Source organism: Pteronotus mesoamericanus, unplaced genomic scaffold, assembly GCF_021234165.1.
Source record: "Pteronotus mesoamericanus isolate MK-2021 breed Mesoamerican mustached bat unplaced genomic scaffold, CSHL_Meso_final scaffold_408, whole genome shotgun sequence".
Taxonomy (NCBI): Eukaryota; Metazoa; Chordata; class Mammalia; order Chiroptera; family Mormoopidae; genus Pteronotus; species Pteronotus mesoamericanus.
Genome location: NW_026555315.1, coordinates 1,640,096 through 1,663,162, shown reverse-complemented (window position 1 = coordinate 1,663,162; position 23,067 = coordinate 1,640,096). Strand labels below are relative to the sequence as shown.

The window sequence follows — 23,067 nt, the reverse complement described above, 5'->3', positions numbered from 1 at the left end:
CCACCCCGAAAGGGTAGCCTCTGCACCCCGCCCCCTCGCCCTGTGCGGGCTGCACCCCCCCTCAGGCGAGCCCCCTGTAGGTCTAGGTCTGAATGGCTCTGAGAGGAAAGCGGGGGCTGGGGGGGGCGGCGAGAGAGATGCAGCATGTCTCTCCGCCCATGACCGCGCCCTCGCTGCTGTGTCCCTGTTGGGCCTTGTCTCGGTGGATCCCGACCACAGCCCTGGGGAGCGGGCACCGGTGCTGTCCCCGTTGTGCAGGGGAGGAAGCGGGGGCGGAGGGGCCTGCCCTGCCGGCGCCACGCAGCGGTCATGACACGTGGCCGCTCTTGCTCCAAGGCCGCCCTCCTGAACCAGGAAGCCTCAATGGCCCCCCGCTCTGCGGGGCCCGAGGCCGCAGCTTTGGAGAAAAACATAACCTGACATTTGTGGGGCCCTCATCAAGCCTTATGGTTATAAGTGATACTTAATCCACTGAGCGACACCAGCCAGGGCCCAAATGATCTTTTTTATAAAAGTTTTATTTATTTATGTTTAGAGAGAAGGGGAGGGAGGGAGAAAGGGAGGGAAACATCGGTCAGTTGCCTCTCATATGCGTCCCAACTGGAACCGAACCCACAGCCCAGGCCTCCGTCCTGGCCAGGCGTCAGACCAGTGACCGTTCCCTCCAGTTAGGGCAAGCCAAACAACCCCCACACCCAGGCGGCTCCCTCTCCCTTAAACGATCGGGTTGAGCTTCGAGCACTGCAATGAACCGAATCCAGCGACCTTCCAGACTGACCCCGCGCTCCTGGACTCAGGCCTGGCTGTTCCTGTTCTAGAGAATCTCCGTCGAGGAGCTGCAGCAGGAGGCACCTGCTCCGGGGGCGCAGCGGCCCCGGGGGCGGAGCCGGCGGAGCAGCGCCACGTCCTCGAGCGCACAGTCCCTGACCCCGGAGCCAGGTACCGTGTCCCCTGCCCTCAGGATAGGCCACTTCCCAGCCCCTCTGTGCCAGGGACGCCCCGTCAGCGAGAAGCCAGCTTTCCCTCCCCGGCTTGCGCATGTGACCCTTTCTACGGAGCTTGTCGAGTCGGGAGTAGAAGATCCGAGAACAAGAGACACTGTGAACAGCGCTCCGAACCCCCGCCCATCCGGGGGCTGTTTCTAATCCCCTCGGGTGCGTGAGGGTGGGCACCAGCTTTGTCTTCCAACTGCCTCTGCTAACGCCTCCCTGATGTGTGCTGTCCCCCAGAGGTGCCTGGCACCCACCCCGGGGAGGGGTCCCCGCCCTCCTTCCTGGACAGGATCCAGCACTTAGCCCGCTCCGGGGAAGGGGGCGAGGAGCGAGTGGAGTCCGAGGGGAGTGACCAGGCAGAAGACGACGCCTCCCAGCTGGTGGTCTTGGACCCAGGCCACGTAAGGAAACCTTGCCTGGTTCTGTGCGGGTGAAGAATGACTTGGAGACGCTGAGGCCTCCCTCTGCCCTCCGCCCCCACGGGCCACCCCGTCACCGCAATGCTGGGGCCCCGCACCACCTGTTCCCGGAACAGTTACTCTGCTTTGGGAAGCATATTCTCCATTCAGGCCCATACATCCCAAATCGGCCTTTCTCAGCCGTGGCACCGCTGACATTTGGGGCCCCTCATTCCGTGGGCAGGGGGGTGGGCAGCACCTTGGGCAGGCAGGGAAGGCAAAGCCGGACTGGAAACACCCGTCTGCAGAGCCGTGAGCTCCCGCCTTGCAGGAGGGGCGGGGCTGCGCCGGGAAAGGGGCCCAGCTAGCAGCGCCCCCACTGGCCCCGAGCACTGTCAGGGCCCCGGCCCCAGCTTGCCCTGTCCTTTTGCCAAAACGCACAGTGACGAGGCCTCTCGTGCCTTTACTTTGTGGCTTCCAGAGTAAGATCCGGGCAGAAGTGGCGAGCACCCAGCGGGGAGGCCGCTCAGCCCCTCACCCACACCCCAGGGAGGGCCGTCGAGGTCGAGGCTGAGGCGCGGGGAGGGGCCAGGAGACTCACCCGAGCGCCCTGCCCTCGTTCTAGCCCCTGATGCTGAGGTTCCAGGCCACCCTGAAAAGCTACCTTCGCCGCCAGATAGAGAAGCTGACGCTGGAGGTTCGCGAGCTGGTGCGTACACACCGCCCCGCCTGCCGCCAGCCCGGTGCCCATGTCCCCCTAACCCGGTTTCTCTCTCCGCCGCAGGGGGTGGCCACCAAGCGGAGCCAGGCCCAGCGGCAGGAGCTGGGGGTGGACCTCTACGGGGTCCAGCAGCACCTGGCGAGCCTGCAGATGCAGCTGGAGAGGAGCCACGACCGCCACTCCATCATCGCGTGCGCCCGCCAGCAGCAGGAGCAGGAGCTGCAGCGCGCGCGCGCTCTCTACTCGAGGACCAGCAAGGCTGCCAATGAGGAGCGCAAAAAGCGTAAGTAGAGGCCCCACCTCCCCTCGCGGCCCGAGGGCCTTCACACGTGCCATCGCAGCTCCAAGCGCGTGCCATTGCGTCCCGGTGCGCCATTGCGACCCCTACGGGCGTCCCCACGTGCCTTTGCAGAACTTGGAGAAAAGCGCATCCCTGCGCGTGCCCCGCCTTCTTAGGAAAGGGATGCGTAAACGTCTGAAAAGGCAGCTACTTAGGAAGCACCACACTCTGGAGCCTGCACAGCGGGGCGCACAGAGGGAAAGCCGGCGAGGCGCGGGGCCCAGAGCTCCAAGGTGGGCGTGTCCAGAATGCTAGGAAGTGCCTGACCGCAGGGCGCGGACTGTGCCAGCCGCTAGGTGGAGCCCTTCGCGGGCTGGAGCAAGCCGGGCCCCTGCCGGGAAGGAGGCAGCCGCTGACGCTGGGAAGCCGGGCGGCTTTGGGCCACAGGAGGCCGCAGAACCGGGATTCCTTACCTGCACTGTTACTGCTAGAGCTATGCCTTGTGCAGTGCAGGGGCGCGTAAGTCGCAGTGAGCAGCGACTTCTCACACCCTCAAACCGCTGCATGTTATTTTAGTCTTGGTGCTTGTTTATGTTTCCAACTGTAACAACTCTGTTTCTATTGTAATGGGGGAAATGACCTAAAAGAATTGGGAAGAGAAAGAGAACCGAATGGTGCGCCCGTCCCAGGCGTGGCGGGAAAGAAACCTGGTGGGCCCCGGGAAGCCGGAGAGGCTTCCCAGCGACGTCCGAGCAGTGCTCACTTATCGAGCACCGATCGCCATCAAAGTGACCGAAAATGCCCGAAGGAGAAGAACACGACATTCGCGCTGAAGCAGTAAAGAGCCGTGTCCACCCTCCAGGTGTGATTGCGACAGGAAAGAGGGCGCGGCCCCCCCAGCCCCTCCGCACACCTCAGGGAGTGCCCGCCAGCACCCCTTAGCGGGGGCTCCGGCTGTGGGTGGGCTTCTGGAAAGATCTAAGCGTCTCCACCGACTTTTTGTCCTTTCTGGAGGTCACCGGGCAGCAGAAGCGGAAGCTGTCCCGCCCGGCGCGGGTTCCAGCTGATGGTACCGGTTCTCCCTCCCCGGCCCTGCCCGCCACCGCAGCCACTGCGCTGTCCCTTTAGGGAACAGGGGACTTTGCCACTGAACAACATCCATGGCTGCCCGCTTCACCGGGGAGGGAGGGGAGGCCCAGCAGTCACCACACCTTCCCAACGAAGTATGAGTCACCGGGGAAAGCCCCCGTGCCCGAGAGGAGGCGGGGCGGTCGGACAGAGCAGCCACCTGCCCGGGCGGACCCGGTTCTCGACACGGAGCCGGGCCCCGGTTGGTGCTCTGGGCGGCTTGTCCATCCCATGAGACCAAAGTGTTGGGAGAAAGGATACTTGAAATTTAGAAATAATCATCGGCCACGGAAAGGCCCTAAATATTCAAATCAAGACTGCTGAAAACTGAACGTGGAAACTAGAAAGCCCATGAGAAGAATTCTCCCCAGAATTCAGGGCAAACACCACAAGCGATGGACGTTTGGAGAAAGAGGTAGAAGGTCACAGACCTGGGGACGTGATATTCCTGAGGGAGAAATTCCAGGAGGTCAGGAGCACTAGCCAATGACAAGAGAGGAAAACGTTTGCGTGAGTTCAAGGAAGACGCATCTTCAGAGGCCAAGGCTTGCGGGGGCCTCTCAGGTGGCAGAAATGATAAGCATGCGTAGACATAGCTGGTGACGTTTTTAAATTCTGAAAGTAAAGGGGAAAAATGCCGCAGGCTTCCAGACAGGACAACACTCACCGTGTTATTCAACCCTCCGTGGGCGGAGACTTGGGGACACGCTTCCGGGGCCCATCTTACAAGGCTGAGGGTAATCCCGCTGCAAAAGCCGGCCACGTCGAAAACAGAAAACTGTGCGGCAGAGCCGCTCAGGAGGTGTGAAAGTCCCAGATAAACGCTAGCGAATATCAAATACTGGTTCAGCAACAATACAGTAAGAGGAAAATACCCCTTAGCCAAGAAGGGCTTGCTTCTGGACTAATTCAGAGCCATTCATACTGGTTTAATATGTTATATTCATCAATTAAAGGAGAGGGAAACTATGTTCTGGCGGATGCTAAGGGGTGTTTGGTAAAACCCACTGTGCACCCCACACGGGGACAGAAGGAAATGTCTTGGTAAGTATTTATCAGGCACTGACAGGAGCGCTTAACTCCGGGGAGAGCCCTGGAGAAACTATAGTGAAACCCAGGAGGCAGTGAGGACCCCACCAGCGCCCCTGCTGGCCACGGGAGGAACAGGACGTGAACGCAACGCAACGGAGGACTTGCCGCTCACGGCCCCCCTTGACTCCGAGAACCTCTCTCACTTCCTCCTCTGCCACCCGCCAGAGAACCCGCTCTACTTTTAAAGGCTCGCCCGCTCGGGTCAGGCCACCTGAAGGTTTCCCTTCTGCCACGTGAGTGTTACTCCTGGAACTGATTCCCTCTCAGGAGTAGCACCAGGGTCAAAAGTTGTGGGAGCCACTGAAAAACCTGCCCACCTTCCCCCCACTTCCATGAAGAGCCGGTAGAGGCCAGTCCGTGCAAGCTGAACATCGCCGCTGCGGAGCAGCCGGCGGTCGGCGTGCAGGGAAGGAACGGGGCGACGGCGCTAACGCCCTGGCCGGCCTCCCGCTCTCTGCAGTGGCGGCGCTGCAAGCCGAGATGGAGAGCCTGGCTCTGAACGTCTTCTACATGCAGAACGTCGACCAGGACGTGCGGGACGACATCCGCGTGATGAGGCAAGTCGTGAAGAAGTCAGAAGCGGAGCGGGCGCGGGCCGAGCTGGAGAAGAAGCAGCAGGTACAGAGCTGGGCAAGGCCGAGGCCCGGGGCCTTGCCAAACCCCTGGGCTTTCCAGGCGGCGCCTCGCTGTGCCCCTCACGGGACTGCCGCTGCCCGGACAGGCCGTGGCCAGCCCCGGGGTCAGCCCCTCGGGTCGGGGGTCCGTCCCTGAGAGGCCGGCGCGCGGTCTCCTTTCCCAGGACCTGCACGTGGACCGGCTCACCACCCAAGCCAACCAGCTGGAGGAGCAAATCGCCCTTTTTGAAGCTCAGTCCTCTGCCCAGGCCGAGGACACCCAGCTGCTCAGGAAGGCCGTGAGCGAGGTAAGAGCGAGCGACCCCCGTGCGCTCAGCCGCAGCAGCGCCCACGTAGCGCCCGCCACATGGCACCGCTGCCCATGTGCCTGTTGAATGGATGACCGCGCTCTGGGTCCTCGTCAGCACCTCGGGCTGACCCCTGTGAGGACGAAGCAGGTACCGGCCGACAGAGGCCGTGTAGTTTTTCCTCCCGTAGCCAGAGACGCGCTGAGAGGCCTCCCGGAAACGGGCACATTGTGTTGTGTGCACTGGGCAGCCCTCAGCCAGCCCCGCAGCCACAGCGCGGCTCCCCGGGGCCCACGGAAGCCTCCCGGGCAACCTCACGCCCGGGCGGTGCCTGCACGTCCACTCCGTGCGGAGTCGGGGGGAGACAAGCCCCGTGCAGCACCGAGTTCTGTGGCCGATGCTAGAAACCAAAGCTGCTGTGACTCCTTCCTCCTGTGCCCCCGATCAGTGTTTACGCGTGCAGGGTCCCAGGAAGGGACAGGCCACTGTTACTGAAGGGGACAGAAGGGCTCGGGTGGGTGGACCGCACACGCGCCCTGGGCCCGTGGGGGGGCTGCCGTCCTCCAGCTTGGAAATAAACTTAGTCCAGATGAGTTCCGGTCAGGATCGCAGAAAACGCGACTTTTAGGGAGCGAAGCAGCTCTTTAGCTGATCTGAAAAATAATTCAGAAGGCCAGCCAAGACTTGTTTTGGAAGAGAAGGTTCCTGAGGGGTGACCGACGGTCCCTGTTTGAGCCACACGGAGGGGTTTCTGGAGACGTGGGGCTTTCTGTGCCAACACCAAAGATCCTGGGCACACTGGGCGGCGGGCCCCCGGCATCGCCCAGGAGGCTAGAATCGCGTGCTCCTGGGCCGGGCGCACGGACAGGCCAGGGGGCCCAGCGAGAGGCCCGCAGCGAGCACGCGCGTCTCTGAAAATGTCGTCGGTTGTGAATTATGGAGAATGAGTGGGTGACACACCCCTCGTGCTGGGACATGTGGTTAATCATTTGGGGGAAAAAATTAGACTTTTTCCTCATACCAGACACTAAAATAAATTCCAGATGGGATCAAGAATGTAAATGGGGAAAATGTACCAGAGGAAAAGAAAAGAAAAATATTTATAAAATCCTGGGCCAGAGAGGCCTTTCTAAGCGTAGCCTGGAAAGCAGGTACTTTAAAGGAAAAGATGCGCAGGGGGAACACAGTCCCTGTGTGTGGAGGCGCCACCAACTACGCAGAGAGTGCTAGATGCCAGAAGTCGCCTGCACGGGGGTCCGCTCCCCAGCCCCTGCGGTTCAAGGCCAACGGTAAACATTCGCCAGCAGGGGAACCCATTTACAGTACGCTAATTTTTAACACTAAATTACCGAACCACTTGGAGCCTACGCAGGTGGAAGCAGCCCCAGGGCATTAGAAAGGATGAACTAGAAGTGGGGGTGTAGGTGGTTTTATTTTCTTTTTGTTTACGCGTATAGAATGAACACTTTTTTAAAGTTTTTTATTTATTGGTTTGAGAGAGAGAGAGACAGACAGCGTGGGGAGAGAAACACACACATCGATTTTTGGTGTTGCGTTTATTGATGCATCGTTGGTTGATTCTTGAATGTGCTCTGACCAGGGGTGGAACCTGGAACCTGCAACCTTGGCTCGTCGGCCGACACTCCAACCGCGTGTCCTGGCCAGAGCCACATTGTTTCAAAAACGAGGAGGGTGTTTAAAACCCTTAATGGCTTCCGCCCAGGCCTTGGCATCCCAGCCTGGCTGGCCCCGAGGCCCACGCCACGTGCAGGGTCTGGCGGGCAGCAGGGGCCTGCCCGCGTGGGCCCCACCTCCGCTTCCCGCAGCATCGGGCCCATGAGGCCCTGAGGAAAGGCTCAGGCCGGGGTTCGAGGGGCCATTTCGTGACTGTCCTCTTGTGGAGCACGATAAAGACGAGCGAGCGTGAACGGGAAGGGGAGGAAGCGGGCGCGGGCAGGGCGCGGCTCTGATCCTGGCGTGTGGGTGCAGCGTCCCCTCTTGGCCGCAGGCCTGCGCGGAGATCGAGGCCGTCGGCCTCGAGAAGAGGCGGATCCTGCAGCAGTGGGCCACCAGCCTGGTGGGCATGCAGCGTCGGGACGAGGCCCACAGGACCATCCAGGAGGCGCTCAGGTGGGGGCTGCGGCGGGGGACCGGGCTCGGGCGCCAGGCGGGCCGCGCGGGCTGTCCCCGGGCAGTGGCGGGCCCACCTGGTCCCCTGTGAGCGGGCCTCCTGGGACAAAGGAGGCGCCTGCAGCCCCGCTTCCGCCCTGAAAGCGCCCTTATTGTTCACCAAGATTTCTGCGTTGCTTAAGTCCTCTCAAACTTCCCTGGCCCCAGAGCGGCTGGCTTTCCTGCTCAGATTTCCTGGGAGGATTAAGGAGACACAGAGGAAGAAGAGAAAAGGGTGTTTATCTTGGGGCGATAAGGTGTCCCTTTGATTTGAAAACCTCGCCACCTGGGTGCGGAAACGCCATCCTCCCCAATTGTTCCGTCAGGGGCTGCGTTCCAGCTGAAATCCTGTTTAATCTCCCCCGGGGGAAGGAAGAGGCCCCTCTCTGTTACTGGGAGCCACGGTGGACATATCCGGGGGCGGGCGCCGGAGGCGGGGCCTCCAGGCACAGGGCTGCCCTACCTCCCCAGCTGCCCGGCCATGGGGCCCCGAGGTGACAGCCCAGCGGCACTGCGCAGCAGCGTGGCACTGGCGAGACACTGGCGTGGCTCCCACTTGGTCTCTTTGCTGGCGCCGCCGCTGGGAGCCTGGCAGAGGGCGAGGCCCAAGAAAGACGTGCTAGACGAGGGAACAAACGCAGGGTGCAGGTGGCTCCTCGGTGAGGCTCCCGCCCTTGTCCAACGCTCGGTGCCTCCAGGACCTGACCCGTGTGTCCCCCTACACTGTCCCCCGAGCCCAGTCTCCCGGCTGTTCCCAGACAGAGCACCCACTGGGCCCGTGGCCCCGGACACGGGGCCGTGGCGAGGAGGCCGGGACTGCTCTCACTCCGCCCCGTGAACCACGCCTCCCTCCCACCCGGGCTCCGAGGCGGGCGGACACGTCGCGTGGACCGGGGCCCGGCCGCCCCTGCGACCTGCACAATGTCCCTAACGAGGTCGCGTCCCAGTGGGCGCCGGCCAGGGCTGGGGACCGCGACGGGGCTGCCGGGAGCACAGAAGGTCATCCGTTCAGGGAAACAAGCCAGAAAACACAGAGGCCGCTGTGCTGAGCCGAGGGGGTGGGTGCCCTACAGGACACCCCCTCGGGGGTGGGGCCCCAGTGCCCCGTTGCCCGCCGGTGTGTGTCTGCCCAGCGGCCCGCCCCCTCTTCTCCCTCAGGCGGCCGGCGCTTGGGGCACCGCCCTGTGTCCCCCAGTTCTTTGTTCCAATGGTTTTCTGTTGGTAGCTACCAATCTAGGAAGTTTTGTTTCTTTTAAATGCCGTAATTTCTTCTCACAGTGTGTGTGTGTTTTAAAGATTTTATTTATATATTTTTAGAGAGAGGGGAAGGAAGGGAGAAAGAGAGAGAGAGAAACATGAACAAAAGATACATCAACTGGTTGCCTGTCGTGCGCCCCCTACTGGGGACCTGGCCCGCACCCCAGGCCTCAGGCCTGAGCCCTGACCGGGAATCGAGCCGATGACCCTTTTGCCTGCAGGCCAGCGCCACGCCAGCCAGGGCTCAAGGAAGTTTTTAAAGTGTGTGGGTTTTTTAAAAATAATTTTTATCAAGGGTACGTGACCACATTACAGGAAATTTGAAAAACCAGGTACAGGGTTTTAAAATGTCGCGCGCTCTCTCCTTTTGTGACAATGACACTTTGTCGGTACCGGGCTGTCGCGGGCGCAGCAGGAGGCGGGGCGGGGGGCGGGGCCGGGGGCGGGGAGCAGGCAGCTCCCGGTGAGAAGGGCCGTGAGAAGGGCCGAAGCCTGGCCCGCAAACAAAGAGTCGCGTTCCGCCACCCGGGACCGTCCTTCCTCACTTGGCGCCCCCCTGGCAGGTGGCACCACAGCCGCTGCCGAGGGGGCAGCAGCATCGGAGGCGACGCCCCCGGGGTGGGGGGGACGAGCCTCCGAAACGCTGGCCCTTCCGTGTTGGCGTCTTTGAAACTGGGACAGTGCCCCCCGGCAGGACTGTGGCCCTGAGGACAGGAGGCGGGCCCTCGTGCCCCAACCTTCGTGCCGCCCTCCCCTGCCCCCCCTGCCGCCCCCCCCCCCCCCGTCACCATCATAAACGAGTTTTAGACGCGGGCTCGACACGGGCAACAGTTCTGTCAAAGTGTCAGAGAGCAGCAGTCAGGCAACGCCGTCGGTTTCCTAGTGTCCACGTCTGCTGTTTAAACAACCGGCGTCTGAGTTGTTAGCCTCCGCCCGGGCGCGTTTCCTCCGCGTGGGGACGGCCGCGAGCCCCGGGCCCTGACTCGCGGGCTCTGCTCTCGGTTCGGCAGCGAGTGCCGGCACCAGCTGAAGTCCCTGGACGGGGAGGCGGAGGCCTACAAGAAGTCCATCGTGCGGGAGGAGGAGGAGAACGAGAAGCTGGCGAGCCTCCTGCACCGGGCGGAGACGCAGGCGGGCCTGCTGCGGAAGCTGACCGCGCAGTGCCTGGCCAGGCAGGAGGTGCTGCAGAACCAGGTCAACACCTACCGGCTGGTGCTGCAGGACACGGAGGACGGGCTGGGCCGGGCCCGCATGGAGCACACGACGGCCGTGGGCGAGCTGCAGACGGTCCAGCAGGCCATCCGGCATGAGCTGGAGCTGCGGCAGAAGCTGGATGCCTGCATCGTGGAGAAGCTGCAGGAGCACCTGACCTCCAACAAGATGACCAAGTACTTCCACCAGCTCATCCTGAAGCTGCAGAAGGAAAAGACCAACCTAGTAAGTCCTGCACCCCCCCACCCCCACCAACACCGCGACAGAGGGCGTCCCGGGGACAGTGGGGGAGGGGTGCAGCCCACAGACCTGCCAGTCACTCGCAGCAGAACCCACGGGGGCAGGGGCTTTGGCACGTCTCTTTGCTTCTCTCTTTTTTTTTTTCTTTTTTTCTTTTTTTTAAAGATTGTATTTCTTTCTTTTTAGACAGAGGGGAAGGGAGGGAGAAAGAGAGGGAGAGAAACATCCATGTGGTTGCCTCTCACGCGCCTGCACTGGGCGCCTGGCCTGCAACCCAGGCCGGTGCCCCGACTGGGAATTGAACCAGGGACCCTTCGGTTCACAGGCCGGTGCTCAACCCACTGAGCCGCACCAGTCAGGGCACTTCTCTCTTTTTCTAGCTGTAAAAGCAACACGTGTTTATTTCAGAAAATCGGGAAACGCAGACAGGCAGGAAGAGGGAAGTAAGGCAGGTGTCCCGGGATAGTCCTTCTGGAACGTCGGCACGTTTCCTTCGGGAAGTGTTTCTAAACACACGCGTGCATACACGTGCCACCAAATAAGTGCATGCACGCAAGGCACAGGGAAACGCGCGCGTGCCCATCCATGTGCACACACTCGTGGCCGCCCAGAAACGCGTGAGCACGCACAGGTCCTCGCACCTTAACCAAGGACTCACACGTGCTGGCGGTTAAGTCCATTCTAATCCATGTTCATGAATTTTCCTGAAATATGCACAGAAGCGCAGAAGCAGTAAGTGTAGAGTCCAATTTTTCATTCTGTCCGTGGTGTTTTATTTTACTTTATTGACCGTATTTAACAACATTTTTAAAAAAATCCTTTGACAACCTACACTGGTGTTTTTATATCGTCGCATCTCCTCAACGAATGTATGCATTTTGTCAGCAGTTCTCTATGAGGCAGGGGAGGCGGTTTCTCGGTGTCCGACAGTATGAACAGCTCAGCAGGGGCGGGCTCCCTCCAAGTCCTCGTCCATCGCCCGAGGGCGAGGCTCTGGGGCAGGAACCCCGGGTCAAAGGGTAGGAGTGTTTTTGTTTTTGTTTTTGTACTGAGATTTTATTTATTTATTTTTAGAGGGGAGAAGGGAGGGAAAAAGCGAAGGAGAGAGACATCCATGTGTGGCTGCCTCTCATGCTCCCCCTACTGGGGACCTGGCCTGCAACCCAGGCCTGGGCCCCGACTGGGAATCAAACCATGACCCTCTGGGTCGCAGGCCGGCGCTCAGTCCACCAAATGGACCTCAGGACCCCCAAGCACCTGCCTCACCGAGCTCGGCCCGAGTCCCTGAGGGGGATGCGGTCTTGCTGGCCCAGGGGTGCCCCGCGCCACACCATGAGCTCTCTCGATCTCCTGGGTCTTGCCTCGCTCTGCCCTGTGGTCCCAGGTCCTTAGGTCCTTGGAAAAGCTTGAATTGTTTCTCCTTTGCCTGTTCCCGTGCTGGGACCCTGCTGGAGGCCCCTGCGGAGGCCGCTGCAGCCGGTGCCCACCGGCAGCGCATGCCCCGCCCCCCACTTAGGCCTCAGGGGGACGGGCGGGTCCCGCCCGTGGATCCTTGGAGCAGGCACCAGGTGAACCGCGAACGTACACCCGTGCGTTTCGGCCCCTCCCGCGTGTCCCACCTGTGTGACCACCCCAGGCTGTTGGCGGGGTGGCCGGTGGGGAGCCCAGGTGGAGGTGCCAGGCTTTGGCGTGTGGCCTACGCTCTTCCCTGGCACAAGACCCCCAGGTTTCAGCGGGTCGGCTCTAACCATGTACAGGATTTGAGCGCGCTGTCTGGAGAGCACCCCCTGACTACCACTGTTGTTGCGGGGACCCGCAGCCCAGCTGGCGGCCTTGCTTGTCCTCCTGGGGGGCAGAGGCAGGGCTACTGTCTACCTGGCGGCCGCCTGTCGCCGCCTCACGGCCCCCAGAAGCCTGGGAGGAGGGTGGGCAGCTGTCCTGGCTGTGCCGAGGACGTGGGGGACACGGGGCTGGAGCCGAGCCTGCGAAGACCTGCACCTCCTGGGTTGTCTGGCTGCCCCTGGGGGGGTTCCGCCAGGCCGTTCTCTGGGAACTTGGGGCAAGACCAGCAGCTGGGAGCGAATGTGGGGCCCTGGGCTGCGCTGCAGAAGCTAAGGAGTATGGTGGGTGTGCAGCAACCTGTGCGACCCCCCTGGATACCTCTGAAGCCTGCCCCCAGGCCCCCAGGCCCCCAGGCCCTGCCCTGTCCTCCAGCCGCCCTCCAAGCTCGTACATGTACTACCAGCAGTGTCCAGAAGAGGGCAGTAAAGGGTCTGCTCAGAAACCCCCCTGGCTGGGGGCTGGGGGCAGGCGGCAGGCGGGGCAGGGCACGCCTGGGGTGAGACGCCATCGCCTGGGGCTGGGGGTCCAGAGGGGCTGGGGTGGGCGCGGGCCAGTGGTGGGCTCTAGGCAGTCCCTTCAGGAGCGGTGCTGACATCCGGGAGACCGGGTGACCTCAGCGGGGAGAAGAGCCTGGTAGTGGAGCGGGGGGTGCGGGGGGGTGCGGGCTGGTGACTGGGTGCCGAGCGCCAGGGCGGAGAGGAAGGCAGGGCCCTGTGAAGACCCCGGAGCGGCCTGGAGATCGCGGACGATCTGGGCAAAGAAAGGGGCCCGTGGTGTGACCCGAGCTCAGTGGGCAGGAGGCCCCAAGACTGGCACCGCAGGGCGCGGGGGCTGGGGCTGCCGGGGGCCTCTGCTCCGGGGGCCAGGACCTCCCACCAAACCCTAGAAGTGTTGCGTGTCCTGGAAAGTCACGCACGGTGGCTGGTCAGACAGTGCCCGTGGGGCGGAGTCCGCCGGGGCCAGGTCGGGAAGCCCAGGGGGCTGGGAGGGAGCTGAGACTGTGGGCGGCAAAGGCCGAGGGGCCGGCCAGAAGGGTCAGGGCAGAGCCACCACCCCCCCGGAAGGACCCGTTCCCAGGTGAGCTGCCTCCTCGCCTGAGCTGCACAGACGCCTTTGTGATAAACCCTGTGCCGTAGGAGGGTCCCGAGCCCGTCTGCCTTCCGAGAGCCCACGGAAGAGGCAGGGTGGGCCGGTCAGAGCCGCCGGACCGCGGCGGGCCCGCGATGCCCTCGCAGGGCGAGCGCCCCAGGGCCGCACGCCTCGGGCTGGGTGCTGGACAGCTCCCCCAGGGGGCCTTTTCTTTACAGGACTGTGTCCAGCTGTTGGGAAAGTATAGGGACATTTGTCCCACGAACACAAATGAGAAGTTGCGCGTCGGCCACGGCGTCATTTAGAGGGGGAAGGCGGATGACAGTGTGCGGACCCGGAGGGCAGGCACCCTGGTTTCCGCGGGCCGCCGGACGGAGGCGGGCTTGGCGGCCGCCGTGCCGCCCAGCCCAGGCTTCGTCGCAGGTGCCACGGGACGTGGCGCAGCCGTGGAGAGCCCTGTGACAGGAATGGAAGACAAGGCTCATCAAACGAAAGAGTGGCTCGCGCTCTGGTCGGGAGGCCCAGTGGGCTGGAGCGTCGTCCTGACCTGTAACCCGACGGCTGTGGGTTCGAATCCCAAGCAGGGCACACCCACACCTGGGCTTGGTTGGGGCGCACGCAGGAGGCGACCTATAGAGGCTGCTCTCATACGTCCGTGTTTCTCCCTCTCTCTCTAAAGTCAAACATTTCTTTTGAATCCGCCGGCGAGGATTTTCTTTAAAAGTGGCTTACAAACCTAAGTGTGTCGTGTGACCCTGGAAGGAGGGACAGGTTCCAGGCGGTGGCGTGGCCACACCTGCGGCAGGGTCAGGGGTGTTTACCCCTCACCTGTGTTTACACACTCTCGCATCATGTGTGTTACTGTCTGTTTAAGAAGAAACAATGAAGTGACCTTTCTTCATCGGGAGCAGTCCTCAGGGGCCAGGGGGCAGAGGAACGGCTTCCTGCCCCCCCCATAGGTGGGAAATTCCTCCAGGCCGGAGGCTAGGACAGGGCAGGTCCTCCTGCTCCGCTGGCGCCGCCCGGGAAAATCGAATGTTCAGACGTGTTTTCTTCTGCTAATGCAGGTGACACATCTCTCCAAAATTGACGGCGACATCGCCCAGACCACGCTGGACATCACAAACACCACCTGCAGGCTGGAGGTGCACCGGACGACGCTGGCCGAGCTGGACGGGGAGGTGACCACAATGAACGACCTCATCGGCAACAGCGAGAGCGAGATCTCCCGGCGCACGATCCTGATCGAGAGGAAGCAGTGCCTGATCAACACCCTCAGCAAGCAGCTGGAGCAGATGCTCTCCGAGCTGGGGGTATGCCCGGGCCGGGCCGGGCCACCGCTCACCGCTGGGCGCGCCTGCTCGTGCAGGGACCATCTTGTGGTTAGACATGCACGCGCGCGGGAAACAGCCCCTCCTTCCCCAGCCGTCTCCCGGCTGAAACGGCTCCTGTTGGGGCCGCGAGCCTTCGCTGTCTGGGCCGGGCAGCAGCTTTTGCAGGCATCAGGGGCCCGCCCCCCCGCCCCCACATTGTGGTGCGTCAGCAGGCAGGTGTGGCGGTGTCCAGTGACGCCTTATTTATGCCACTGAAGTTTGATTTCTGTGTAACTTTCATCGGCCGTAAAATGTCCTGCTGCTGCTGCTGCTGTAGCGTGCAGCCCGCGGGCCGTGCAGAGACGGGCAGTGGCGGGCGTGGACCCGCGGCCTGCAGCTCCAAGTGAGGCGGGCCAGGTTGGAGGCTGGACATCCTGTGGGTTTTCCAGGTGCTGCTCCCTGAGGACCCCAGCCTGGGCCTCCAGCCCCAGGGCAGGGCGAGTGGTGACTCTCAGGTCGGCCCCAAGCCCCCGTGGGCTCTGTGAAAGCCGCCCCCGGTTGGGGGGGGCGGGTCAAAGGGAATAACGTCCCTGAGTGGGACAGTCTGCAGGGAAAAGACAATCTTCCAGGCCCCATCGGGTGAGCAGTGTCCCCCGAGCCTGCCACCTTGCCAGCAGCGAGGACCGCTCGCTGTCTCCCGCAGCGGGTCAGGCGCGCGTGGACGGGCCGGGGGACCGGCGCGGGGTGTCCAGGGTCCGGCGCTCTGCCGCCCAGCCAGAGAGCAGGCCTCGGCCAACACGGAGGGCTCCTTTTGCCTTTTGTCGAATGTCCTCCCAGGGGGAAGAGCTGGGGCCGCTCGAGCTGGAGATGAAGCGGCTCAGCAAGCAGCTGGACGAGCAGAGCGCGGCGGTGACGCGGGCGCAGGCCAGCTGGCTGCGGCTGCAGCAGGAGATGGTCAAGGCCACGCAGGAGCGCGAGGGGCAGCTGGCCTCCCTGCACCTGTCCCGGAAGGAGGTCCGCATCCTGGAGCAGAAGAAGCTGCGCATCGAGAGTAAGGGCCTGGGCTCAGCGCCCGGCGGCTCCGCGGCCCGGGGCGGGGGCCGCTGCGCGGGGGGCGCCGCTGGCTCTGACGAAGCCTCAGAGGCAGACCGGCGACGCTTGCGGCACAGGTGTGAGTGTGGCTGTGGCCCTGACCCGCGGGCGGTGCGCGGTCACGGCGGCGGACGACTGAGAAAATGCACTGAATTCGTTACGTTCCAGACTTCAGGGTGCCGCCGCCAGAGAGCGCCCCCAGAAGGGGGCCCTCCAGCCCGAGACAGGGCGGCTCAGCTGAAATCGCCGGCACGCGGCGGGTCCCCGGGCCCGTCCCCTGCCCAGGGAGATAGGTGGCACCGTGGTGCCCCAGCTCAGGGCTTCGGGAAGAGGATCTTCTTCCTCTGCAGCTAAACTTAGAAAACGGTCCCACTCCCCCGACCCCGGCCCAGTCCCTGCCTCGCCCCAGGCTGTGTCTAAACCCTGGGGGTCTCCCACATGCCAAGGTGTCCGAGGAGGGGGGCCGGCATCCTGCCCGGAAGCCACCCACCCCACGGCCACCTGCTGAGGCACCGCGGCCCCTTCGGCCCCGTCTGGTTCCTGACCCGGGACCCGTGCAGGTCGCCCGGCCCGGCGGCCCCTGGGGCTGCTGCCCCGCGGTCAGGGCCCCTTTCCCCGAGCCGTCCTGCCCCCGGCTCGCCCTGACTTGGGCGCCAAACCCGCCCGTCGGAGATGGGGGTAGTTGTTTCCTCCTCCAGCCGCCGAGCGTGGCCGGGGTGCTGCGGGCGGGGGCGGGGCCCCTTTGCTGGACACATGTGTCCTCCCTCATCTCGCCCCCTGCCCGCCGGTCATCGTGCCCGGTCCTTCCAGGTCCTGGGAAGGCCAGGCTTTGGAAGCCAAGCAGCCAGAAGGGACCCGTCCCTCTCCTCTGGCCCTGGAGGGACATGATCGGGGAGGGGGCAGTGGGGCGGGAGGCGCGCTGCGGGGAGACAGGCCCGCTCCCAGTCCTCGGGACCTGACGCTCCGGCTGCCCCCGGAACCCCCGCTCTGCCACAGACAAGATCGACCAGGAGAAGAAGGAGCAGAAGGACATCGAGCGCCACCTGAAAGACCTGGACAACGACCTGCGGAAGCTCAACGTGCTCCTGAGCAAGAACCGCAGCAGCTCCGCGGACCTGCAGCAGGACAACCTGGTGACCGAAAACGAGTTCGTGCACGCGCTCAGGGTCAGTCCCCGCCACCCCCGAGCGCACCGGCTGACGGGGGGCCCCGCTGTGCGCACACGTGTCCTCCCGCGCCCACCGCACAGCCGTCCCCGTCCCTGCCCCCGCAGGCCGCGGAGCGGGAGGCCATCGAGCTGCGGGAGCGGCTGGGCCAGCTGGCGGAGGAGAAGGCGTCCATCCTCAGCAGCCTGGTGGAGGCGGAGTGAGTGCCGCGGGGAGGCCCTGGAGCCCGGGCTCAGGGAGGCGTCAGAGGAGCTCCCGCCTCAGGCGGCCTTGTGTCCCTTCAAAGACACCAGATCATGCTCTGGGAGAAAAAAATCCAGCTGGCCAAAGAGATGCGCGCCTCGGTGAGTTCGGAGACGGGCCAGACGGAGATCCGCGCCATGAAGGCCGAGATCCACAGGATGCAGGTGGGTGGGGCGCGGCGGGCGGCCCGGGGCCCGGGGCACCGCGACCGGCACGCGGGGCGCCGGCCTTACCCCAGGGCCTGTCCTTCCTGCACTGAACTAATCACAGAGCCACGCAGACGCGCGCAGACGCACGCGCAGCACGGCCCCAACCGCTGCTACTTCACCCCCACTGGGTGCCATCTCTGCACGCGGTACTTGAAAATGGGGCTTGAAAATGTTGCTTGTGACCGCAAACCTCATGGCCCACAAAGGGGGGCGTATCCCGCTGTTGGGCCAGAGAGGGCACCACTTGGTACAGGGTTCAAGGAGTGCACCCCCGCGTCCCTGGGGGCCCTCTGCGCATGACCGCTCTCTGCTGCTGCCTTTCACTGGGTTTCCTGGCCTTAACGAGGCCAGCGATTAAATCACATGCTGTCACTGAACCGAAGGTCCGGGGCTTGAAGGACGCAAATGCGAGCAGGTCGTCAAAGTCGATGGCACATGAGTCTCACAGGCTGGTTTTAATCATCAGCCCCTTGGCTGGGCGCTCAGAGGGGCTCCGATCAGACGCGTGTGCTCTGGACGCCTCAGAGGCAGACGCCCCACCTCACTGGCATTTCCAGCCGCAGAAGCCGTGCCTGTGGCTGCAGTGGGCCCACGCTCCAGCCTCGCCCACGCAAACACACAGATGGGCCGCCCCGCCCGCCTGCGCTCCTGCTGGCCGTTTGCTTTTTCTTTGACGAAAAATAAGATGCATACCTGTAAGTTGGCAACTTCCGTTTAAAGGGCCATGTGGGTGTCAACCCATTCTTGAACAGGCACAGAATATGCTACGCACGTATAATCTATGGAAACAATCCCAGGATGATGACAAGCAAGCCTGGTTGTTTCTAGTTGTTTAGTCACTATAAACAATGTTGTGATAATATCCCTACAGCGGCTCCCGTATCTGCAGGGCATGCGCACCAAGACCCCAGGGGATGCTGGAAGCTCCGCATAGAACCAAGCCTTCTATGTGCTATGTTTTTTTTCTCTCTTACAAGATTTTATTTATTTATTTTTAGAGAGAGAGAAACATCAATGTGTGGTTGCATTTCGTGCGCCCCCTGCTGGGGACCCGCCCTGCAACCCAGGCTTGTGCCCTGGCTGGGACTCGAACTGGTGACCCTTACGGTTCGCAGGCCGGCCCTCAATCCACTGAGCCACACCAGCCAGGGCGGTTTATTGGTCTTTGTCGCATTTGACCATCCCCTGAGTGGAAAGAGGCTTCTCCGTGCCACGTGGATTCAGGATTCACCAGCTGGCTCACCAGCTGTGCGCGCGCGTGCGCGCGCGTGTGTGTGTGTGTGTGTGTGTGTAGGCGTTTGGTCAGTTTCTTCCTGGGCTAGTAGCGTATTTCCTAGCAGGTTTCAGGATCTCCTGGGTACTCCTTTTGGGGCCCAGACCCCCGCCTTTGATACCTCGTCCAGGGACTGTCCCCACTCTTGGTCTTTCTGGTTTGTGTGGGGTCCCTTCCCCTCGGCGAGTCTTGAGTGTTTCTGTCGGGTGACATGTTGGTGCTTTCTCTGTACGGCTTCTGGGTTTCCTGCATGGCTTCAGCCCCCCGCCCCCCACCCCCCAAGCGTGAAGTTGCCTGACTCTATTCCCGAGCTCATTTCAATCGCTCGCACGCATTTAGACCTTGAGCGCGCCCAGGATTGATTCGGGGCGATGGGCCATCTCCCCTTCCTCGCGGCTGGGGAGCCAGTTTTGCCGACAGCAGGTCCTGAGTAATCTGTTCTCACCGGCTCGACCACCGCGGTGACCGCAGCGGCTCCCCCGTGTGGCCTGGCCTTCCCCTCCACGCTCTGCTCTGTTGTGACAATGACACCAACAAGGCGGTCGTCACTTGCGGTCCACATTAAACGGGGGGGGGGGGGTAGGTCTTGCCCCACCGTTCTTAACTGAGGAGTCCTTGCCTGTGTATCCTTTTTTGACTCGGAAGCAGCTGCGCTGAGGCGTAGCTCGCCTACCGCAACAGGCGCGTATTTTAAACATACGGTGAGTCTGGACACACGTGCCCGTGTGTGTGTGACTGTCACCGCGATCAAGCCCCTTCTGCCGCTCCCAGAAGGCCCCTCGCGACCCTTCGTCGCCCCTCACCACCGCCCCAGCCCCAGCGCCGTCCCCAGACCACGGCGCGCCTGTCCCAGCGGAGACGTTAACCCCGGACAAGGCGAAGAACCCAACTGCGAACTGCGACCCGGTCCCACCGGGGCTGGGGCCCACGGCCCTGTTCCGCTCCAGGGCCCGGCCGGGCTGCGCGTGGTCCGCGTGCGGCCTGACCTCGCCCCCCTGTCTCCGACCGGTTCTCAGGGTCGCCCTGTTTTCCTTTCATTCTCTCTGTGGACCTCCACAGCCCTCTGTCCAGGGGACAAGGCACCCAGGTCCCCCGTCCTCTGGGGGCACTGCCCTCGCCCCACCGGCCTCCACCCCGCCCCTCCGCCCCGTGTGCACAGGTCAAGCACGGGCAGCTGCTGAAGCAGCAGGAGAGTCTGATCCGCAACATGGAGCTGGCCGTCGCCCGCAGAGAGACCATCGCCACCCAGGCGGAGGGGCAGAGGAGGATGGACAGGAAGCTTCTCACCAGGACCGACTTCCACCACAAGCAGACAGAGCTGCGACGGAAGATCAGGGACCTTCACAAAGTAGGGAGCCTGCCGGGGACGGCCCACCCCGAGGCTGGCGTCCGCCTGCCCCCTCCCTTCGGGTTAGCGGGCGTCGCCAGCCTCACCGGCAGGCGTCGCTGACCTCCAGGGAGTGGACTGCAGCGTGGGTTTAGTGGGGACTCGCCCCCCTTCCCCATACCACCTGGGTCACAGCCGCAGAGGGGCGGGGCTATTTTTGTCCCCTCTGGGGATCTTCCCACACCACGTGCATGTGCCCAGGGCCTGGCTCCGCTCTGTCTGCAGGACACCCGGGACACAGGGCCCCACGCCAGTCCCGTCTGTCCTTAGGCCACCCAGGAGTGCAGCAGCAACATCCAGGAGCTGGAAGAAACCCAAAAGCGCGTGAGCGACTCCCTTCTGGAGAAGCGGACACAGCTCTCAGCCGCGCAGGCGCATAGCGAGGAGCTGGAGGCCAGCCTGGAGCAGCTCAAGGCCGGCAAGCGACAGGTAGACTGGCCCTGGGCCACTGGGGCCGCGAGAGCCCAGGCTGCGGGGTCGCGTGGAGCAGCAGACCCTGGGCCGCGGGCACCGCCTCCTCCTGGCCAGCCGAGCCCGGCCGGTGGCAGCCCCGCCAAGCACTTGGTGACCCTCCGTCCATCCCACACGCGTCGGCCTCCTGCCGTGGTCCAGGCTCGGCCCTGGGTCCCGGGGCTGCCTAGCGGGACAGAAATGACAGCAGCTGCTGTCCCCGAAGCTGCGTCCCGGGGCCAGGAGGCCAGGTGATAAACCCCAGAGCCAGACAGAGCTGTGGGGGGTTAGAGGTGGCGGTCACTCTGGAGAAAAATAAACAGTGTGGGGTGGAATTGCACTTTTAGGAGGGGGGTCAGAGGCAATGACATCTGAATCAGATGGAAGGAGGCGAGGGAGGGAGCCGCACCAGGCAGGGGGCAGTGGGCCCAGCCGGAGCTCGAGGCTGCCCCAGGCCGCCCGAGGCCGCAGGCTGGCTGCAGGGAAGGGAGGCCGCCCCTTGGGGACCGTGACGGTGACTCAGGCTTTTCGCTGGGGCAGCAGGAAGACACTGGACGGGTATGGGCGGGGGACGGGGGGAGACGGTCGCGTTAGCAGCATCTCAGGTTCGGAGGTTGAGCGAGGGGTAGAGGGCGACCGGTGGACACAACGGGAGGCCTGTCTGAGGTCCCCGCCGTACGAAAGGAGGACAGTGACCTGCAGATGGGCCGCCGCCCACCGTGGGGGCACCGGGCCGCACTCCAACTCACTCGGAACTGCAGAGCCGTCCCCGCGGGATTGCCTGCGAGACGGGACAGTGTGAGGAGCAGAGGGCCCGGCAGGACTGGGGGCCTGGGACTGGTCAGCTGGGACAGGGCCCCTTGCCCCTTCGGCAATGCAGGAAAGCTCTCCCCCAGCCCGGTCCCCTAGGCCCGGCCGTCCCTTTCCCTGGAAGCTCTGCTCCGTTATTTCCTCAAGCCGGGGCTTGTAGGGGGCCGGTGGGCATCCTCTTTAAACTTGCACAGCCCGACGCGGGGTCTCTTGTCCCACCCAAGAAACTCTCGGAGCTCGTGGCCCTGCAGACGCGCCTCAAGCACCTGCAGGCAGTGAAGGACGGCAGGTACGTGTTTCTCTTCCGCTCCAAGCAGTCGCTGCTGGAGGAGCGCAGGCGCCTGGAGGACCGGCTGGCCGCCATCGGCACCATCCTCGACCGCGTGCAGGACGAGCACCCCCAGTTCCAGGGGGCCCTGCACAAGCTCAGGCAGACAGTGGCCAGCAAGCTGGACGCCCCAGGGCCCGCCGTCTAGGAGGGGGCCTGGCCTGCGCCGCCCAGGGAGGCCGGCCCCCTGGGGAAAGGCCTGATTGTGTGTACCACTGGGGACAGGGTCTCTCTGTGTCCTGAAAGCCCTGTCTGCCCTCAGAGGATGACACTACTTATGAGAAATAAATAGGCCAGCACGGCGGGAAATTTTTCTAGCCACCCACCGGTTTAAACCAAGTCAAATCCCAACGTTTCTGTGCGCACTTAGGCAAGGCCTCCCTTGCAAAGGCAGCGCCTGTGGGCACAAACTGTGTTCCCAGGCTGCACTCGCTCCCCCCAGGGAGACCTGGGTGGGGGAGGGGCCCCCGCCTCTGCCCGTGGAGTGCTCGGCGGGGCTGGGCTCCTCTTCACGTGCGCTGGCGCCCGCTCTGTCTGATGGGGGAGCAGAGACGGGCCCCCGGAGAGCTGGAGGGTGCGGCCCTCAGGCCCCAGCGCCCGGCTCTTCAGAAAACCCACAGCGCCTCTTCTCATGCGCAGCTCGCCCGTTCCCCCCCGCCCCCCAGAAAACTCGGGGCCCTTCTCCTGCCCCCGCTCCCAGCCTGGGTGAAATCCCGATTCTCAGCTCAGGGGACAAAGTGCAGGGGCAGTCACTGCCCTCGGCTGTTTACAGAGACCAACAACTGCAATGAGCCCGAGCCGTGGGTCCCCGGCCCGCCTTCATTGTCCCGGCCCCACACCCAATTCCCGAGCACCTGTTGCCTGTGGTTTCTCTGTAAAGGGAAAATCGTCTACAAAATAATTTCACTTTCAAACTTTTCAACAGGAAAATAAAAATTTTTTTTCTGACTATGGAGGAAGGTGTGTTTATTCTAAAACAATAGAGAAAGACAAACCGTGAAGAAGCGGGGAATGCCCTACGCTTTGCCAGGTGCATGCCCAGCGCCCTGCTGGTGAGAACTCCGCTGGGCAAGATCCCGCTGGGTTCAGCTTTGGGGATCCCCTGTGAGAAGCTCGCTCCTCTAAACAGAAGCATTTTCTCACTGTATGAGAAATTCCCGGTAAATGTCATCTAACGTTTTCACCACAGTCGAGTTTGTGGGTCACGACGTTTTCCTTTATGCAGTGAGTTACTAAGTTTAAGTTGATTAAAGTTGCTTCCAACTGTTCTCTATCTTTGCCATTTCGATGCCAAGCATCTGCGCCCGCTTTTCAGGCTAAACTGGCAGGATGCCTGGCCAGCTCCCAGGGAGCTCGACAGCCGCGGGGGCGTGCTCACGGGTGGGTGTCGCCCCCTCCCCGAGCCCGAAAGGCAGGGCTTCGTCTCCGAGCGCCGCTCCCCGGAGCGGCGGTCC

The 23,067-nt window shown here is 63.1% G+C and overlaps 1 protein-coding gene across 1 annotated transcript in view; it reads left to right on the top strand.

Moving 5' to 3' along the window:
• CCDC40 (coiled-coil domain 40 molecular ruler complex subunit) overlaps positions 1–22,049 on the top strand; it is a 34,439-nt gene extending 12,390 nt beyond the window's left edge. The window contains exons 4-19 of the mRNA XM_054593081.1: positions 819–939; positions 1,230–1,393; positions 2,016–2,099; positions 2,175–2,394; positions 5,072–5,229; positions 5,411–5,533; positions 7,542–7,663; positions 9,970–10,396; positions 14,410–14,655; positions 15,493–15,706; positions 16,744–16,913; positions 17,021–17,112; positions 17,200–17,320; positions 19,798–19,986; positions 20,296–20,454; positions 21,510–22,049. Of these exons, the coding sequence (XP_054449056.1) occupies positions 819–939; positions 1,230–1,393; positions 2,016–2,099; positions 2,175–2,394; positions 5,072–5,229; positions 5,411–5,533; positions 7,542–7,663; positions 9,970–10,396; positions 14,410–14,655; positions 15,493–15,706; positions 16,744–16,913; positions 17,021–17,112; positions 17,200–17,320; positions 19,798–19,986; positions 20,296–20,454; positions 21,510–21,761 (2,862 nt within the window). The 3' untranslated portion in view covers positions 21,762–22,049. The remainder of the gene's footprint in view (positions 1–818; positions 940–1,229; positions 1,394–2,015; positions 2,100–2,174; positions 2,395–5,071; positions 5,230–5,410; positions 5,534–7,541; positions 7,664–9,969; positions 10,397–14,409; positions 14,656–15,492; positions 15,707–16,743; positions 16,914–17,020; positions 17,113–17,199; positions 17,321–19,797; positions 19,987–20,295; positions 20,455–21,509) is intronic.
• Positions 22,050–23,067: the final 1,018 nt, after the last annotated feature.